Raw genomic sequence first — 15,956 nt, 5'->3', positions numbered from 1 at the left:
ACTTTTTTGGGGGGGTTAACAACGGTAAAAACAGTAATAATAATAATATTTATATCTGTAACAAGGTGCAATAATAATTAATGTGCAATAATAACAGTGTGCAATACAAATTATTGCACATTATTCTAATTTTTTATTACTAAGTTATTATACTGTGTTGTGTTGTTTGTGTTGCGTTGTGATGTGTTGTATCGTGTTGTGTTACATGTAGTGCCGACGTAGGACAGTTTTCCAATTTCATTGTACTATTGTACTATGTATGACTGTGCAATGACAATAAAGAGTTATCTATTATCTATTGAGCAAAATGATCAGTTAGCAGCAGCAGACCATGATCGTGGGCCACCAACCACTACCAACACACACAACACCAAAAGAGTGCCAGCAGTGAGTTAGAAAGTCAATAATTAATGTTCATTGTAATAAAAGAACATCAGTGCAACAGTGTTGTTATGTGAGAAGTTATTAATAGTTTCTGAGTGAAGCTCTCAAAATAAGGCGGTGTCCTTATTACTTGTCATGAGGACACAGTCACTATGACAGAAAAACAGGATATAAAATGTCACCACACTAATTCTTTAACATCTATTGTCACAGAACAGATTATTATATATCCAATCATACAGATTAATAAGAAGACACTACATTTGACAGACAGACACAAAGAAGTCAACAATTTGGTTTATATACCCAAACACAGAGAGGCAAGCAGTCACTAGAATAAATGTAGTTTTTAGAAAGCTGACATTAATGCTTAGCATATTTTCTCTCAGACTGGTAAATGTTGCCCCTCCCTGGTTCAGCTGGTGATAGGTTCTCTTTTATGATAGATGTTATGTGACATGTTGTGTGTGGGTTGTATATGTGTGTTTTAGTTATGGGGAGAAGATAAGTAAGGCATGTCAGTTAAGTAGCTTGTGGGCATAGAAAGGAAACTGTCACTACTGTGATGATGAATGAGAGAGAAAGAAGAGCACCTTTGGGTGGGCAGGTCTGTCTGCCAAAATGCCAGTCACCTAGACAGCATGCGGGGGAGCAAATGCATGTATTTGTGTGTGTGTGTTTCACAGGGGCTTAGAAGGCCCTGCAAAGGGAGCTGTTTTTTTCCTGTCAGGTAGGTTTATACCTTAAATCCCTGTTAAGCAGTCACACTGAGAGTTTTCTGCCTCTGAGATAAAGCCTGATAACACATAGGAACAAACAGAAATTCGCACGGGCAGTCATGTCAGCTTTTTTGACATTATGCACTTTAATCTGTCAGGAGCTTCCTGAAACAGAAGAGTAAGTTGTGGTGTGAAAAAGTATATGCCCCCTCCTCAGTCCTTATTTTTCCATGTTTGTCACAATCTAATGTTTCAAATCATTAAAAAACTGCAAATATTAGCATAGATTCACCCCCCCACCCCTCCACACCCCCCACCCCCGCACGCACACACACACACACACACACACACAAAATGCAGTTCCTAAATGAAGGTGTTAATTATTACAGCAAAAAAACTGTAACCAAGCATTGGCAATAACATTTTTTCCCCCTAATAATAAAAGCCTACATTTATTTTCATTTGTGTTATCTTTGACTAACTTTTAAATTTGTTTGATGATCTGAAACATTTAAGCATGACAAACATACAAAAAACATAACTGGAAGGGGGCAAACACTTTTTCACAGAACTGTAAATGCCAGAAGCAAGCTATTAAATCTGTCTGTAAAAAGGAAGAATGGGGTGGATGGTCATGTCCATACCCTAAATGTCATATTAGACAATGACCATAGAAAATCTTCTTTTAACTGATAGAAATTTGAAGGGAAACATCTAAAAACCCAGGACAAAAAAAACCCATTTTAAATCTTTCAGTTAAAAAGTGTAAAACATAAGTAAACCAATTTTTCAGCATCTCTGTGAAAAAGGATGTTTCAATTTTAGAGAAATTGTACAAATGCAAGAAACCAGTACTACATATTATTCATGTCTGTGGGATAAGAGAACTGAAGGAAGAACTAAACTAAAGCAACTGAGAACTAGGTACAATGAGTAATTATTTAAACTGAACTTCAAAATAGCTGGGTAATAGACCCAGGACCATGACACAATGCCATAATTGTAGTAGTAGTAAGCTCCGCATCACAATTATGGCAAAGGTGTAAACCTGATGAGCACCTGGATGAGCACTTCCTTTCCTCAGTGAGAACACTGAAGATGGGTTCTTGCAGCATGCTAGTGACCCAAAACATTCAGTTCAATTCAACTGTAATTATATAGCACCAAATCACAACAACAGTCTCCTCAGGGTGCTTTATATTGTAAGGCAGACCCTACAATAATACATACAGAGAAAAAAACAACAATAATATGATCCCCTATGAGCAAGCACTTTGGCAACAGTGGGAAGGAAAAACTCCCTTTTAACAGGAAGAAACCTCCAGCAGAACCAGGCTCAGGGAGAGGCAGCCATCTGTTGTGACCGGTTGGGGTGAGAGAAGTAAGACAGGATAAAAGAAATGCTGTGGAAGTGAGCCATATATTAATGACAAAAAAGATTCAATGCAGAGAGGTCTATTAACACAAAGTGAGTGAGAAAGGTGACTAAAGAATAATTACTGAATGCATCATGGGAATCCCCCAGCAGCCTATTGCACACCTATTGCAGCATAACTAAGGGAGGATTCAGGGTCACCTGATCCAGCCCTAACTATATGCTTGAGCAAAAAGGAAAATTTTAAGTGTAATCTTAAAAGTAAAGATAATGTCTGTCTCCTGAATCCAAACTGGAAGATGGTTCCACAGGGGAGGGGCCTGAAAACTGAAGGCTCTGCCCCCCATTCTACTTTTAAATACTCTAGGAAACACTGTTAAATGTTCAGTTTCTATGCCATATGTTAAAACAAGATCTAGAGTGTGATTAAAGTGGTGGGTGGGTTCTTTTACATTTTGACAGAAGCCAATTGAGTCTAGTAACAGATTAAATGCCATGTTGAGGCTGTCATTTTTAGCATCTTCATGGATGTTAAAATCACCCACAATAATTATTTTATCTTAGTTAAGCACTAAATCAGATAAAAAGTCTGAGAAATCTGACAGAAACTCTGTGTAAGGCCCAGGTGGATGATAGAATATTACAAATAACTGGTTTCTGAGTTTTGCAGCTGGGGTGGACAAGGCTAAGCATCAGGCTTTCAAATGAATTAAAAGTCTGTCTGGGTATTTGGTTGATTAATAGGTTGGTGTGAAAAATTGCTGCCAAGCCAACCCCTCTGCCTGTGCCTTGAGGATTCTGATAGTTAGAATGCCTCGGGGGTATTAATACATTTAAGCTAATATAATCATCCTGCTGTAACCAGGTTTCTATAAGGCAAAGTAAATCGATTTATTGATCAATTATTAAGTCATGTACCAACAGAGACTTGGTAGAGAGAGACCTAATGTTTAATAATCCACATTTCACTGTTTTACTCTTTGGTGCAGATGTGGATACTGTATTGTTCTTTTTTTATGATTTTTTTTTATGTTTAAGTCATTTTTTGCTGGTTTTGAATTTGATTTTTATCTGTTTGGGAGCTGACACAGTCTCTAAGGGGATGAGGTTTTGGTGGGATAACAGGAGAAGAGAAGCTGCAGAGAGACATGTAAGACTACAACTCTGCTTCCTGGTCCCAACTCTGGATACTCATGTTTTGGTTTAATAAATTTGGCCAGATTTCTATAAATGAGAGCTGCTCCATCCAAAGTGGGATGGATGCCGTCTCTCCTAACAACACCAGTTTCCTCCAGGAAGTTTTCCAAGTACCTATAAAGCCCACATCATTTTTTGAAGACCACTCAGGTAGCCAGCAATTTAAGGAGGACATACAGCTAAACAAACTACAGAGTCCAACATCGGTGTGATTGCAGCCATTCCCCAACTCTCTGTGAATGGTACTCATGGCCATTGATTGGTGGTCACTGATCAGTGGTCACTGATCAGTCACTGATCAGTGGTCACTGATCAATGGTCACTGATCAATGGTCATGACAATATGCATATTAATGACCATGAAACTGACCTCATGGCCCATTGTTAGTCAGTGGTGCTAGTGTCAGTCATTATGCAAATGTGCTATTTATAAGGTTGGGGAAACCTGCAGTCAGCTGAGACTGCAGAAGTCACTTGGATGAGTGACGAAATGTTTCTTCCACTGAAAACCTTACATCCAGATGATCAGAATCAACTTTTGGGGATCTTCTTACCTGGATGATTGAGCATGCATCAAGACAGTGTAAGGGACTATTTCAGTTACTACTAACATCCCAGACAGCAGCTAACGTTAAAGATCAAGTCACTTGGTTTCATGCTAGTCATTGCAAGAGAATTTCAGAACACCAATCATACCCCAAAGTGGTTAAAAAGAGTACTACATTGATGTTGAGCAAGACATGCTCTACCGCTTTAACCTATGTTGGAACAAAGAGAGAGAGAGAGATGAAAAAACACAATCCTCTAACAAGGGCTCATCAATGGAACACAGACAGCACCTGATTAAACAACAAGTCAGATGTGACCTGAAATGTTCCTCGTGTTTTTCAGTTCTGGTGGCACTGGATGTGACTTTTCTCATAATTTTTTACACGACAGACATTCCCACGACATCACAAACACAGGAAAAGCTGGCATTAATAATTAAGGCATTCCTTCCAGTAAAGTTTTAAACCTTTACCTAGTCTTATGTCAAACATAACGTATGAGAACAGCATACCAATTTCACAACCAAACAAATTACCTCAGAAACCTTTGTATCAGACCCTTATTTTCCTGATGCTGATTACAGCTGTAAGATGCTTTGTGATACTGTCCATACTGTAACATGTGACCTATGTTTGCATCAGCCACTAGATGGCACTGTGTTACTGCAGAGTATGTATTTTACCGGCGAGCAAGAAGCACCGGGAAAAATGGAAAAAGAAAATGAAGTGGGATCGGAGCAGAGATTGGTGTGTGCGTGCATTTAATAAGAAGCTTGGTATAAAGACAAAGATAATACATGGTGTCAGAGTAGCGGTTTTCTAAGCAATCCCTCACCGTCGGACAGCGCAGACATGGAGGCTTATGGCGTTCCCACACCGTGCATGGATTGGGACTCTAGCAACCTGCCCGAGGCATGGCGGCGCTTCAAGCAGCACGCCGAGTTAATGTCCACTGGTCCTCTTTCAGGGAAGGAGGAGGCAGACAAATGCAGCTACCTTCTTCTATGGGTCGGTGAGAAACGACGGGTGGCAATTAATACAATACAAAATACTACATAGAGTGCACTATATAGGTCATCAGATGTTCCAGATGGGCTTTACATCTTCCAACAACTGCTCACACTGTCAAAGCAATACACCAGACAATTACATCCACGCTCTTTGGTTCTGTCCACCAGTGCAGAGGTTTTGGTGCGGGATATGTGAAGACTTATCAAAGTGTCTGAAATGTAAAATTCCATGCTCCCCTTTAGTGTGATTGTTGGGCAAATTGGATGATGTCACTACAGAAACGAAATACAGTCCACATGGTTTTTACTGCCCTATGCATAGCCAAGAAAACGGTCCTTATGACCTGGAAAAATAAAAATAATCTTAATTTTAGCCAATATAGAAACCATCTAATAGATCACATTAGTCTTGAGACAACCTCTGCCACCACATTAGATCAATCCCTCTGGGCTCCTTTGATTGGCTCCATCACCTAGCAGGGGTGGGGGGTCGTGGTTTGATCCCGCCTTCGCCATTGTGGTTGATGTGGAGGTAGGGACAGGCTTAGGGCGTCTGGAGAATCCCTAGGGACGTTATCCCTGGAGGGCTTAACCCAGGGGTTGTGGTCATAACCTGGTTAGTTGCTCTTAGAGGGTGTTCTCCTTGTGGCTGCGTGCAGCAGGGCTGGGGGAGGGTCTGTGCTGGCGGACGTAGGTTACTGGCCTGGTAGCCTGGCTGCCCCTGAGTGGATGCCCATGCGTGGGGGCTTGGGGTTCGGGGGTGCTTTGCCTCTGTGCTAGGGCTCTGGCTGGGCCTTGGGGGCTTAGGTCCTTGTTGGTGTGTCGCCGAGGTTGTGGCGGGTGGGTGCACGGAGGCTCAGCCCTGGTGCAGGGGGCCTCTGGCGCATCGGCCCAACTAGGGGGCTCTTCAACTGACAGGGAGTTTGTTCCATCCTTGCAGGAGTCCACTCTGCAGGTGGGGGAGAGTCATAGGAGAGGTGGAGAATAAACTTAACCTGGGTGTCTACTGTCTTGTGCAGTCTGGGAGATGATTGAATGTTAGGGTGGGTACAGTTTCCTCTGCGGTGGGGTCGGGTGGGCTGCCCCGGGTCCTGTGGGGCTGGGGGGTCCTGCTGCCGTAGGCCCCCGATCTGGATGGGCCTGGGCTCCCTTGCCTTGGTGGGTGCCGAAGGATGGGGGTTCCTACTGGGGTCAGCGGGGGAGCTGGCCCCAGGGAGGGTCATCTTGCTCATCCCTTCTTTTCCTCCCCATCCCCAGCTGCCTCCCACTTCCCGCTCCAACACACCCACACAAGTAGGGCCTTGGGGTGCGGGTGTGTCACCAGGGAACAGGGGAGGCATCCCTCCCTCTGTCCCCTTCTGGCCACCTGTGCCTCAATTTTATTCCACAACTTAGACATCCACATTACTCACACTCTCATAACACATACATATAGGGCCTTGAGGGTGGGCACATTAACGGCGTCCAGTGGACGGTCTGTGTATTCAACCCCACCTCGGGCACTGGTGCCCACCTCTCAATTTTAAATTCATGTAGACATTGAGGGTTCTCGGGAGGGGCCGTGCTAACACCTGCTGCTCTCTGGCAGCAACACCATGCTCTCCCACGTTTTAAATGCACCTTAGAACAGCACGCAGCAACACTACACATGAGCGAGAGGAGGGAGGTTTGGGGTCTTCACACACCCCTGTTCTCTGGTGGCCATCGGGGCAGGGGGGCAGGGAGGAGGTGTTGGTCGTCCGATTGGGATCTGCTGCTGCGGAGCCTGGGGCCGTCTGCTTGCCTCCACCCCGGGGAAAAGGGTAACATCTCCTGGGTCTAGGTGCCGTTTCCCCCTCCAGGGGCGAGGGTACCTGGACCTGGGGTATAGAGTTTGTTTGAGGAGTGTGATTGTGTGTACAGTGTCCATGTATGTGTATCACTACGTTGGGTGAGTGCTGAGTATTTGTATATGTGTGCATGAGGGTGGTAATGCATGTTTGTGTCTGTGTGTGCCTGTTTGTCTGTGTTTATATGTCAGGTCGGGTCTTACACTCCACCTCTCTGGGAACTCCCAGGCCCTCCAAAGGCCTATCTCCCCTCACCACACTCCCTGCCGGTAACTGATGCCCTCAGGGGTCGGTGCGTTGGTGGTTCTTGGTGTCCGGGGCTGGGCGCTCAGCTATGTACCAGCTCACTCCCGGTGACTACTTGGCGGGGCCTGGTGCCTGTTGCCCGGTCAGGCCTCCTCCAGGGCAAAGGGGGCCCTCGGGCCTCCGGCCTCTAAGCCTGCGGCTCGGTTCACTCTGGCACAGTTGGCTGCCGGCAGAGCCGGCGGGCACGCCACTGCAGCCCCCTCTGGCTTCTGCTCCGTGGCTACTGGGTGACCCCTCATCTGGGGCTCTACTCAGCTCTTCCCAGGAGGGTGACACTGATGCCCCTCCGGTGGTCCTCCTTGGGTTCTCGCACTATGGGGCCTCTGGATGTCTGCAGCCTGGATCTCCTCCATGCCTGCTTCATGCCCTGGGAGACAGGGCTATGGCTCTCTACATCCTCTAGCAGACCATTATATGGGGAAACCTTTTGAATACAAGCGCAGTGATCCACACAGGTGTGCACACGGGTGTTCACTGTTCATAGACATAAACTACACCTTTAGTGGCTGCTATTTCCAAGCACATTGTGCGCTGTCGGTCCTGCTTGCTACACAACAACATTCAATATTTAGTATTTACTGCTGTTTACACTTAGTCAAGTCAAGTCAAGTTAAGTTGGCTTTATTGTCACTTCAACCATATACAGTTTAACAGTACACAGTGAGGCGAAACAACGTTCCTGCAGGAACCAAGGTGGTACATGCAACATAAATTTACAACATAAATTAACAGAAAACACTAAACTAGCTAACTAAGAGGCCTAGTTAGCTGGCTAGCAGAGACAAGACAGACTGACCTAACATAAATTACAACATAAATTAACAAAGAAAAAACTATCTAACTATCTAAGGAAGACTTTTTTTTTGTTATCAGACAGCAGACAACAAAGTGCACGTGCAAATGTGCAAACAAACTTAGCTAGATTAACGTGATGGTGTTGTGTTTAGTATGTTGCTCTCTTTTTTTGTGTGCTTGTTTTCTCTTCTTTTTCTCTCAACAGGTGATCCAGAAGATTTTTTTTCTCTTCTTTCTCTTTTTAAGTGCCCTTTCTCACTGTCCCTCTTCCCTTCTGTTTTTCTTTTCTTTCATCTTTTTTTCTCCCTTCCCTATCCCTCTGTCACGACCTGCGGGATCGGCAAGGCGCTGATCAGCATCTCTCCACTCCTAGCCCCCCTTCTCTCCTCTTTTTCCTCTCTCTCTCCCTCTCCCCTGTTTTGCCGGGGCGGAACTCATGGCGGGTTCACGCCCTCAGTCCACGCCTTCCCGGATCGTGCACACCTGGGCCTCATCAGACCAGCTGGTATATTAGAAGGAGGAGATCAGCTGTTCAACGCTGGATTGTTGTGAAGGCTCTTGTCAGTCTTGTTCCTAGATTCCCCGGACCCGTCCCCGTGTTTCCCCGTGTGGAGTGTGGAAGGAGTGACAGGTCGCTAGCGGAGTAGAGAGAGGCTGTTCTGACCGCGTGTGTGATTTCCCCGTTTTCTCTGGAGCCCTGGACCCCTGCCCCTCACATCTTGTAAATAGCACTAACCTCGCACTGTCTGTACATACACTTGGTGAAAATCTGTAATAAACAATCTCTGTTTGAACGCTACCCAGGAGTCCTGCGAGTGGATCCTCTAAGTAACCCGTGACACCCTCAGTCATGTCTGTCCCGTCTGTAACAACTGAAAATAAAATAAAATAAATAATAACAACAAAGGTTGATCAAATGGACAAATACGGCAAGGCCGTGATGATCCATTTGGCAAAGTAAATCCATTGGGTATCCTTGTTGGTCTTCAGACAACCATTCTGACGACTGAAGAACCCAAAAAAAAAAGAGAAAGGGGATGTCTACAACACATGGACCCTTACCGCAGACAACTCCCAAAAGCTTCAAACGTACTACGATAAGTACACTGATTAATAATAATAATAATAATATATCACGCCATCGGCCCCTCTGGCCAACACCAGTTGGTGGTAGGGTAAAGTGTCTTGCCCAAGGACACAACGACCAGGACAGAGAGCCCGGGGATCAAACTGGCGACCTTCTGGTTACAGATATGCTTCCCAACCCCCCTGAGCCACGGTCGCCTGTGATTACATCACACCGAAAGCTAACCTAATCTACACCAGATATAAGTTCCATGAAAAGATGCAGGGTGAAAATGAGGCATTTGAATAGTTTATTACAGAACTGAAACTGCTTGCTAAAGACTGTGGGTACCCAAATACAGATGAAATGGTCAGGGATTGCATCGTATTTGCCACTAACTCGCCACACGTCTGAGAAAAGCTACTCAGCCAAGGCGCAGAGCTCACGCTAGAGAAAGCTATAGATATAGCATTATCACACAAGCTAGCAAAGCAACAGCTAAAATCTATGGGCCACTCCAGGGGCCAGGAAACTGTGCACGCCATTGGCAGGAAACCGCACAGACAAGAAAATCAAAAGAACACGCTAATGACACACTAAAAACGTGCAGTTATTGTGCCGGACAACACAGTAATAAAGACATCTTCCCAGCAAAAGGAAAACAATGTGCAAAATGCAAGAAAATGAACCATTTCGCAAGAACATGCAGGTCAAAACTCCCTTTGCAGACAAATACCCACCCCAAATCAGTACACACTGTGAGAGCGAACATATAAGTGACAAATGAGGACACAGATGAGGAGCAAGACTGTTTCTACATTGATAGCATCACCATAGAAAATGAAGGAAGAAATGATGAGCAAGCATATGCAGACATGCAACTTGGTTTCCCCCCACAGGCAGTGAGGTTTAAAGTTGACACTGGGGCACAAGCGAACACAATTCCAGCCAACATGTTCCAGACACTCTTCCCACATGTGACACTGAAGCCTGTCTCACACAAGCTCAAAGATTACGGGGGACACTCAGCGTGGTAGGGAAATGTCAGCTAAAATGCAAAGACAAAACCCGCACGTTCGAATTCCATGTTGTTAACACAAGCGCCCCACCTGTATTAGCAATGAAAGCTTGCCGTGACCTAAACCTGGTCAGGATCGTGATGGCAGTGACGGAGGAAAGAGACAAGACAGCTAACAGTTCGCAGGCAATACTAGACAAGTATGCTGACATATTTAAAGGGATAGGAGAATTTCCTGGTGAATGCAGTTTCCATGTAAACCCAGACGTCGCACCCACAGTCAACCCACCTCGTTGGATTCCCATCGCTCTGCGAGCCCGACTCAAAGACAAGCTCGACAGCATGGAAATGAATCAAATAATATGCAAGGTCACAGGTCCTACGGACTGGGTGAATGCACTTGTTGTCGTGGAAAAACCCAAGACAGGCAGACTCAGAGTATGTCTGGACCCCAGACCCCTCAACAAGGCTATACAAAGACCCCATTACCCTCTACCCACCTTGGAATATGTCACCACAAAACTTGCTGGGGCCTAGTATTTTAGTGTTTTGGACGCCAGATCAGGCTACTGGGCCATTAAGCTAAGCCACAAATCATCTCAGTTAACCACATTTAATACTGTGTTTGGCAGGTACCGCTTCCTCAGGCTGCCATTCGGCATAATCTCAGCCCAGGATGAGTTCCAGCAATGCGTGGATGAGACCTACCAGGGCCTGAGGGGCGTGGCAGCCATAGTGGACAACGTGTTGGTCTTTGGAGGAACCAAACAGGAGCATGACGACAACCTGAGGGCCATGCTGCAGCGCGTGAGAGAGAGTGGTGTAAAACTGAAACACGGACAAGTGCATCATCTGCGTCAAAGAGGTCAGTTATTTCGGTCACCCATTGCCACATGAAGGACTATAACCAGATCTAAAAAAAGTAAAAGCAGACCAAGACATGGCGCCCCCACAGAACAGGGCATAACTGGAAACAGTGCTGGAGATGGTTAATTATTTAGCAAGATTTGCCCCACACCTGTCAGAGTTAAACGCACCGCTCCGCCAGCTGTTAAAGCAGGACAGTGAGTTTGTATGGGACAAGAACCATGACAGATCCTTTCAACAAATGAAGGAGCTGATCACTAGAGAGTTCTCTCCTTCTTCAACCCCAAGAAAGCGCTATGACTCCAGGTCGACGCATCCTCGGTGCTGTGATGCTTGTAGGACGGCAAGCCAGTCGCCTACGCATCCAAGTCTCTTAACAGCACCGAGCAGAACTATGCCTGTGGCGGAGGTGTGGTCCCGGGTGCGGCTGCAGGGGAGGAGTGGTGCAGTGGGCTCAACGGGGTGGTGCTGGAGATGCCGGTGAGAACAGCTGATGGCGATTTGGACTGATAATGGTTTCCTTCCCTTTTTATAGTGAGACGGAGAGGAGCGGAGACAAAGGGAACTCAGCTGGGACCGACAGCTGTCAGACTGTGTTCAGTCATAACCTGGGAAAATTGTAAATAAATGTGGAACCTGGTGATAAAGACCTGTGTGTGTGTGTACCTGTGTATAGTGTATTTCACAATGCCCAAATAGAAAAGGAGCTGTATGCTGTTCTCTTTGGCCGCAAGCGGTTCCACGAGTACATGTACGGTCGACATGTGTCCATTGAATCGGACCACAAGCCACTAGAGTCCATACTCAAAAAAAACACTAGCATCAACACCACCATGGCTACAGAGGATGATACTACAGCTGCAAAAGTACAACATCAGCATCATCCACAAGCCAGGGAAAGATCCCGGTAGCCGACACGCTCTCCCAGAAATCCATAGTTCCACGATAAATCACTATGTGACGGAATGGATGAGCAGAGCTACACAGTCCACAGCAACATGCCTGTCAGTGATCAGAGACTCTCAGAGATAAGAAACGAAACAGGCCAGGACCCTCAGCTCAACACTCTGAGAAGGACCACATTGAGTGGATGGCCGGATAAAAGGTCTCAATGTCCGCCTGACATCCAGGAGTTTTGGAACCACAGGGATGAGATCTCACTGATAGATGGGATCATGTTTAAAGGAGAGAAAATGATCATCCCAAAAAGGCTCAGAAAGGACATGATAGATCGGATTCATCCAGCCATATGGGCATAGAAAAGAGTAAAAACAGAGCTAGAGACCTTCTGTTTTGGCCAGGCATGGGAAAGCAGAGAGACAAACTGCTAACCCCAAGGAACCCCTGCTGTCACATGCAATACCAGAAAGACCGTGGCAGGTTATAGCAACCGATCTGTTTACTTGGAACTCGGAAGACTACATCATCATTGTAGATTACTATAGTAGATTCTTCGAGTTGGAAAGACTGCACAGCTGCACTGCAGAAGCAGTGATCCACAAACTAAAGTCAGCCATGGCCAGGGTATGGTATTCCAAAGTCAGTGATTAGTGACAACAGCCCGTGCTATGCTTCAAGTAAGTTCCAACAGTTCGCAAAGTCATGGAGTTTCACCCACACCACTACTAGCCCCCATTACCCACAGAGCAACGGCCTAGCCGAAAAGACTGTCCAGACAGCAAAAAAACTACTGGACAAGGCCAAAGCTGAACATAAGGATCCCTACTTGAGCCTATTAGAATACCAGAACACCCCCGTGGACAACTTAAAGTCGCCTGCACGGCTACTCATGAGCCAGAGACTCCGCTCCATCCTCCCTGCAACACCAAAACAGTTGGAACTACAAGTAGTTTGCCAGCAAACCGTGCGTGAGAGGAGAGAAGTCTGCCAACAGCGCCAGCAGACTTATTTCAACAGAGCAGCCCAACCTCTGCCTCAACTATATCCTGGCACACCGGTCCGGTTCCATCAACAAGATGGTTCCTGGAACCAGCTGTGGTCACGAGTTGTGCAGACACGTCCAGAAGCTACAACATAACCACAGATACAGGACAAGTTTATCACCTCCTCGAAGGCAGAAACAGCGTAGGAGGTGAGGAGTTCATTCAATCGACAGTCAACAGCAATGACAGCGCTGTGGTTTCTCAGCCCCCGCCTGTGGAGCCCCCTGATAAAGACATTACAACACCCGGATACATGACTCAATATGGGCGTGTTACTAAACCAAGACAGGTCTTGGACCTGTAATATTGTAAAGGGTGCAGGCAGATTGCTGCCCTAAAAAAAAACAAAAAAACAGCTGTTCACATGTTTGTTGTTCCAATGATGTCACTAAATGCATCTGTTTATTATGGTAATGATGTAGCCAGTATTGAGCCGAATGCTATGTTATTAATGGATGTTGCTCAGGATGTTTATTCCCGTAATTTCAGTTGCCTGACAAATTTTAAAAGCCTGAGTTGCTTTATTGTTTTGTTCTTCTTCTTTTTTTTAAAGAAGGGAGATGTAACATGTGACCTATGTTTGCATCAGCCACTAGATGGCACTGTGTTGCTGCAGAGTATGTATTTTACCAGTGAGCAAGAAGCACTGGGAAAAATGGAAAAAGAAAATAAAGTGGAATCGGTGTGTGCGTGCATTTAATAAGAAGCTTGGTATAAAGACAAAGATAATACACATACAAATTCTGGCATGTCGACTAAAATTCCTGAGTTTTGTGATCATTTTATTCCATCAAATGACTGTACAAGCCCTACACCACCCTTGAAATCTCCAAAATTGGTGTTATTCCTTAAGAGCTAAATGTAACAGATTGTGTTGTATCTCCCTGGAGCAAATGCTGTTTGTAAATAAATGGTACCGGGTCCATAGCCCAGGTGTTGGGGACCGCTGCTCTAATGTATATATAAATGTTATGTCAGTTGTTCTTTGGGGTGTCCCTGAGGAGTATAAAAGGTAAATTCCAACAGGACTTAACACAGGACATATCATTACTTCAATTCATAGGACCCACTCTAGAAAACCAACACAAATAATAAGTGGATCAGTTGCATCTATTACAGCCATTAATGATTTACAAAATTTTCTACAGTTTTCACTGAAAACTCTCTCTAGGGACAACAAATACATGCACCTAGGCCTATGTCATGACAAAATAGAATGGAACTTCTTATGTGTTCTTATGTGTTCCATATTTATTCCTAACAAGTTAGGGGTTACTGCAGCTGATGGGTTATTTACAGAAGAACTCTCTAATTTGAAACATTGGCTAATGAACCTGAAGAGAACGTTGGCACAGAGACTTCTGTCTGAGTGGCTGACTAACAAAACACTTTGTTGGTCCCTCTGATCACAAGAGTCATTCTAGCTTTGGCTCTCCTAACGTAGAGTGGATGCTGTGTAATCCCCTGTATTAGAGGCCTGTTTGTTAGAACAACTGATAAATTCGTCTTTCATCAAGTGGCTTCTTTACCTGAAAAACAGCCTGCCTCTGAATTAACAATCCTGATATAAATCGTATACCTAACTGGTTACCTCCCTATCATGATTTTATAAATACACATTCCTTAAACAGTGAATAAAGTGAAGATATATATAATTTTAAATGTTTTTAGTTTTTAACTTGTAGAATGCCTACAAAACAGCTAAGGCTGTTTCATTTTCAAATTCATGATGTGTTTGCTTAAAATCCAGATCTGTAAGCACCGATGTTTTAGAAAGTTTTTATTATTATTATAGATGTCTGTTATTGAGTTTTATTGATACCCATTAAAAATACTTGGTATGTGACAGGAACTTTCTTGAACAAAGGAAGCATGTGTGAAAATTAGAAAGAATGGGTCTAAAAAGTGCCAGCAAGCTGTATTCCGGCATTATTAATATCGGCAGGTACCTATATGACTGAGAAAATTACTCAGTAATAAGTAAGCTTTTATCAACACAAGTATAAAGGAGCTGCTTATTATTTTCTGCATTAATGCTGTTATGACAACTTTTCCATGCATACTGATCCCTTTGTAAAGGTTTTGTTCAGTGAATGTCAGAATGAATTAGTTTATTAAATGTTTGCTCAAAAGTTATTTTGTTTTTCCATGGCATACAGTGGCAGTGAAGGACAACTAGTAATTGTAGTTTGCCAGCATAATTTGTGAAAATAGGACCACTAAGCTCAAAGGGAAAAGCATAAGGAACTCTACCCAGGAAAAGTATTTAAAAGTTATTCTTGTTAGTTAATCTGAAGTAGTAGGACTCACTCTGGCCGTACTGACTGTACTGATAGCCGGCAGCAGCCACAGATGGGTCCATGCTGTAGCTGGTGGTGCTGTATGTGGGGGGACAGTAAGACTGGGAAGAGGGAAGGCTGTCCACCGTCTTAATGGAGGCCTCAGCTGAACGCTGGCTGCAGCTGGCTGAAATACTGTTGGATGAAGTAGAGTCCAGAGTGCTGTGGAGAGGTGAGATTGGGAAATCGTGCTGTGTTTGTGAGGACACACCACTGGAGTTACTCAGGATGCTCATAACCTGCAAATAAAGAGAAGATGCATCAGAATTTACCACAGGCAACAGAGCAAAATATCTTGAGGACCACTAGCTTATGCATAAGAATAATTCTCAATCATCCTGATGAATACCTAAGCTTTAATTTGTTACCACCAAAAGGTTATTGGTTCTCACAAGATATGCTGTCACATGATTTGTCAAAGTTCTTTCTCTCTGCAGGTCACAGAAAAAGGCACAAAATACAGTTTATAAAGTTGCATGTTCAGTGTGGTTTTATTATTAGCTTATGCAGCCAAAGGACCTGTAAGCTCACACCATGGCGAGGCCTCTTTCATCTCATCC

At 44.6% G+C, this 15,956-nt stretch overlaps 1 protein-coding gene across 4 annotated transcripts in view; it reads right to left on the bottom strand.

Annotated features, from left to right (window-relative positions):
• Positions 1-15,956, bottom strand: part of LOC147306239 (paired box protein Pax-7-like) — a 104,543-nt gene that overhangs the window by 15,513 nt on the left and 73,074 nt on the right. For all 4 annotated transcript variants that reach the window (XM_086276358.1, XM_086276360.1, XM_086276357.1 and 1 more), the window contains exon 8: positions 15,368-15,635. In XM_086276358.1, the coding sequence (XP_086132484.1) occupies positions 15,368-15,635 (268 nt within the window). The remainder of the gene's footprint in view (positions 1-15,367; positions 15,636-15,956) is intronic.

Source organism: Aulonocara sp. 'chitande type north' Nkhata Bay, linkage group LG20 (assembly GCF_057382095.1).
Source record: "Aulonocara sp. 'chitande type north' Nkhata Bay isolate Kocher_YH1m ecotype deep benthic linkage group LG20, A_spYH_male_GT1.1, whole genome shotgun sequence".
Taxonomy (NCBI): Eukaryota; Metazoa; Chordata; class Actinopteri; order Cichliformes; family Cichlidae; genus Aulonocara; species Aulonocara sp. 'chitande type north' Nkhata Bay.
The sequence above is the reverse complement of the archived record's forward strand: the minus strand, read 5'-3'. Positions and strand labels throughout refer to the sequence as shown.